Source organism: Chrysochloris asiatica, unplaced genomic scaffold, assembly GCF_000296735.1.
Source record: "Chrysochloris asiatica unplaced genomic scaffold, ChrAsi1.0 scaffold00018, whole genome shotgun sequence".
Classification (NCBI taxonomy): domain Eukaryota; kingdom Metazoa; phylum Chordata; class Mammalia; order Afrosoricida; family Chrysochloridae; genus Chrysochloris; species Chrysochloris asiatica.
The window spans coordinates 4,603,684-4,608,409 of NW_006408536.1; the positions used below are offsets into that span (position 1 = coordinate 4,603,684).

General features: G+C 36.9%; 1 protein-coding gene across 1 annotated transcript in view; it reads left to right on the forward strand.

Moving 5' to 3' along the window:
- The first annotated feature begins 3,521 nt into the window (after nucleotides 1–3,521).
- Nucleotides 3,522–4,726, forward strand: part of LOC102833965 — a 52,314-nt gene continuing 51,109 nt past the window's right edge. The window contains exons 1-2 of the mRNA XM_006835659.1: nucleotides 3,522–3,652; nucleotides 4,272–4,404. Of these exons, the coding sequence (XP_006835722.1) occupies nucleotides 3,522–3,652; nucleotides 4,272–4,404 (264 nt within the window). The remainder of the gene's footprint in view (nucleotides 3,653–4,271; nucleotides 4,405–4,726) is intronic.

Sequence of the window (4,726 nt, forward strand, 5' to 3'; positions counted from 1 at the left end):
CCTGTGGAACAGCTGGTAGTTTCGAACTGCTGACCTTGTGGTTCGCAGCCCGATTCGTAACCACTACGCTACTATCTATTATTGATGTCTAGTGTAATTCTATTGTGTCTGAGAGCATACTTTATATGATTCTATCATTTAAACGTTAGTTCTGGTATGGTGATGCACGATACCATGCTGGACTGCAAGGTCAGGTTGAACCACAAGGTCAGAGGTTCAAACCCACCAGTTATTCCTCGGAAACCTATACAGGGTCGCTATAAACTAACTCTATAACACTTTAACAACAACAACAATCATTTAAATTTGTTAAGATTTGTTTTATTGCCTCAATTGTGGTCTGTCTTCATGAATGCTCTGTATGAGCTTGAGAAGAATGTGTATTTTGCTGTTGTTGGATGAAGTATTTCATAAATTCTATTAGAAGCTGTTGATGGTACTGTTTAGTTTGGCTAGTCTTATCAGTTACTGATAGAGAAGTGTTGAAGTTTTCAACTGTAAGAATGGCTTTGTTCATTTCTCCTTGCATTTCTAGAAATTTTTGTCACATTTTGGAAGCTCTATTGTTATACACATATGCTTTTCAGGATTTATATTTTACCTTGAAGGGTTGACCCCTTTATAATTATGTAATGCCCTTGTTTACCCCTAATAAACTTCCTGATGTTAAATTTGCTGTGTCTGAAATTAATAAAGCTGTTCTATAGCTTTTTATGCTCTGTCTTTCTCCATACCTTTACTTTACTTTTAATTTTTCTGTGCCTTTATTTTTAAAGTTGGTTACTTCTAGAGAACATGTAGTTCTTTTTTCTTTTAGCCATTCCTATCAGCTGTCTTTTATATTTACACATTTTATATTTAAAATGATTATTGATATAGTTTAATTGATATCTGCCAGACTGCAAAGTCATTTGGACTTCAAGGTTGGCGGTTCAAGCTCACCAGACGCTCCTTGGAAACCCTATACAGGGTCGCTATGGGTCAGAATTGACTCAATGGCACTTAAAAACAACAACATAGTGATAATGATTGTACAACATGGGAAATGTAAGTAATGTTATTTAATTGTATACATACAAATAGAAGTGGCAACTATTTTTGAAATAATTTTTAAAATTTTGTTTTGTAGGTGGTTGTCATGAAGCATAAAAACCTTTTATTTTATTTTCATATAATATTCTTTATCAGTTTTACATCATGTTTTTTGAATCTCATAAAATCTCTTAGGGAATGCTAATACTGTATCTATTCTTTGAAAGAGGTTATTAAAAATTTGCATTCTTTCTTTCTCAATTCTTTGGGAAAGATAGAGTTCAGGTACTAGGATTTGGTACTCATTTGTAAGAAAAATTTTCTAAACATCCACAACTTATTGAATGGATATACGATTTTTGAGATTTCTTAGTATAACTATGTTGTTCAGTTGCTTGTAGAATATCTTCATTTTGTGAACTTCAAATTAATTTTCCTAAGTTTACTTGTAGTAAAATGTATATGTATTCCAAATCCATGGTGATGATATCTTCCACATTTATGGTGTGAATCTTTTTCAGTCCTTGATCAGTCTTGCCAGGGATTGATCTATATTTTCATACCCTGTAAATTTTTTTTTTGTTTGTCTATCATTTCATAGTTTAGGTTTCATTAACTGATATAATTTTCATCTTTCATATTTAAAATTTAAATTATTTTCCCGTGTTATGAAGTGCTTTATCAATTTTTATATTTTGCAGGGTTTTCTATTCTGAAAAAGCATCACTATATATTTTTTGTTTGTTTGAGAAATTGCATTCTACCCCATAATGGTATCCCCCTATATTTCCTCCTAAGAGTTTTAAAACATTTTATTTTCAGTACTAGATCTTTTTTCATTTTAGTATTTTTTTTTTTAAGCTTATACTGTGAATTGAGTGATAGTTTACATGGGAGAGCATTAGTTTTGCACTCATCCTATCGTATTTTGTTTCACTGCAATGATTACAATCCCTTCTGTGCATCATTCCCTCTGTTTTTGTTTTGTTTTTTGATGTACACAAAAACACTCGGGAATATATAATCATTTAAACAACCCAGGGGCACATTATGCAAGCCTGCCTCCTGGTCGCTAGCACACAGCCTTTCTCTTTCTATGAGTCTAGAGTCTTCAGCAGCTCTATCTCTTCATGCCATCACTTCTGCCTCCATCTCTGGTATTGCTGCTTCTCTGGTTAGGGTCCCACGTTCCGCTCATGCTCTTCTCTTTTGATAGTTCTAGTGTCCAGTTGTGACAACAGCAATTAGTCATGATAACAATCACTTACTATAAAATCAAAAGAGCCTTATCCCCAACTCCTTTCACCAGACCCATGTAGACAAGATGAAAACTATCCATTGGAGATTCTACCTTCCCCTGCAGACTCTGAAACTAAACTGCCTCTTGAAAATTTGTAAGCCAGCCACTTTGTTCCTTGATAGACCCCCCCCCCCCATTTTAGGTAGCCAATGATTAATTTGCCTGTTCCTTTCAACCCTGTATAAGGAGCTCTGGTAGCGTAGTGGTTACGAATCGGGCTGTGAACCTTAAGGTCAGCAGTTTGAAACTACCAGCTGTTCCACGGGAGAAAGATGAGGCTTTCTGCTCCCGTATAGATTTACAGCCTCGGAAACCCTGTACAGGGTCGCTATGGGTCGGAACCGACTCCACGGCACACAACAACAACAACATCAACCCTATATACTAAGGGGACAGGCTTGATCCTTGATGTGAAGACTCTTTCCCTATCGGTTGGTATTTTGAGCTACTACATCCATAAGTATAGGTCAAGCTCATCAAATTGTATAGCAATTTATACTTGCTTCCTTTATCAAATTTCTTTATCTTCCTCTAGTTGAGCTCTGGTCATCAAGTCACTGAAGCTAAGTCACATGGGTACTATTTGAAAATTTGGGCATTCTTGTCCATGTCCTCCCACTTTATATCAGTTGGATGCTACACTCTCAGCTCTAGCCCTGCAAATCTAGGACAGTGTCCATAAGGCTCAGGAGTTCCTAAGTCTCCCCAGACTTCAGACCAACCAGCCCTTTCTCTTCTCTCTCTCATCTCAAGGTCGACAAGAGTGTATGGAATCGTGGTTGAACTCAATCCATATTTACATTACTGCCTTTCCCCTACTTCCACTCACACATAGACCAACATGGTTGCCAGCGAGCATACATGGCTGCTTGTGTGTTACCTTTGAGTTTCAGTGTCGGAGGGGGGTCATACATTTTTAATTAGACATGTATTTTGGTGATTCCCACACCATTTTTAAGAACATGGCTGATATATAATTGATTTAAAATAGACTTAATTTTAAGAGAAGTATAAATGTTCCAGGTTGTGTGCCTTTATATTTCCCTTCTTAGTCCTATCAAAACTTTTCCCTTCTTTCCCATAGTGTGGACATTTATTTACTTTTTAAATTTTTTGGTTACACTTCAAGCAATGGAATGGAGGTGTCATACAATAGATGTAAGATTAAATTGTTGGAAATCATTTGAAAATGTTTTGCAACACGATTATAGCATTGTATTTCCTCCCTGCAGCGTATGATGGTGCCAGTTGCTCTGCCTCCTTGCGGTACTTGTTAGGATCAGTATTTTTCATTGTAGCTCTTCTCATTGGTGTGAAGTGGTAAATCACTTACTTTCTAAATTGCATCACAGGCCACATGCTAATCTTTTCCTTCAGATTCATGTTCTGTGCGTATGGTTATTGTTTATTGTACTTTGCATTTTCTGTATGAAAAACCATAGAGGTACTTGGAGGCTTTTGATGAACTAATCTTCTTCCAGGGACTATTTTTTTTTCTTCTGAGCGGAGTTATCTGGGCTAGTTCATATCATCATAGACCTTTTGAAACTGGGGTCTTAGGTTTCGTAAGGAAGTTTCTATTTTGGATGCATATGAACACTTAGGACTTCTGGTGTAATGCGAACCATAAGGACGGCATTTCAAACCCACCAGCTGCTCCTCAGAAATCCTATACAGGGTCACTATGAGTTGGAACCAACTTGACAGCACTTAACAACAACAATAACACTTAGGGAATAGCTTACTGGGGATGGCAAATGGATCCCTGGGTTGTTCCAGAGTAATTCCAGGCCCTTCTAACTCTCTAGGAGCCCTATTGGTGCAGTGGGTTAAAGTGGGTGGTTCAAACCCACCAGCCACTTTGGTGAGAAAGATGAGGCTGTCTGTTCTCATAAAGATTTAGTCTCAGATTTTTTTCTTTTTTCTTGTTAATTTTTAGGACATGTTCTAGAGATCCAACCCAGGCTATTGCTAATAGATTAAAAGAAATGTATGAAATATATTGTCAGCATTTTCAGCCAGATGAGGATTTCAGTAACTGTACCAAAGGTAGATTTAATATAGGAACAATGGTAAGTCAGTAAGTACTGCTACTAGGATTTCAGTTTATACATGCACAGACTTATTCCACACAAAATGTTTCAACATGTCTCTGATCAGTGGATGACTGCAGACAGGTTCTCTCACTAATACATATGTCTTAGTCTCGTTAGGGTACCTTCCAAAAAACAGAGGTCTACTCTTTTTATTTTAATGTTTTATTGTGAATTATATGATAGTTTACATGGGAGAACCTGTCTTACATTAATTCCATCGTATATCATCTCACTGCCATGGTTCCAATCCCCTCCATGCATCATCAACCACCCAAAGGGTATATCCCAGAAACCCGCC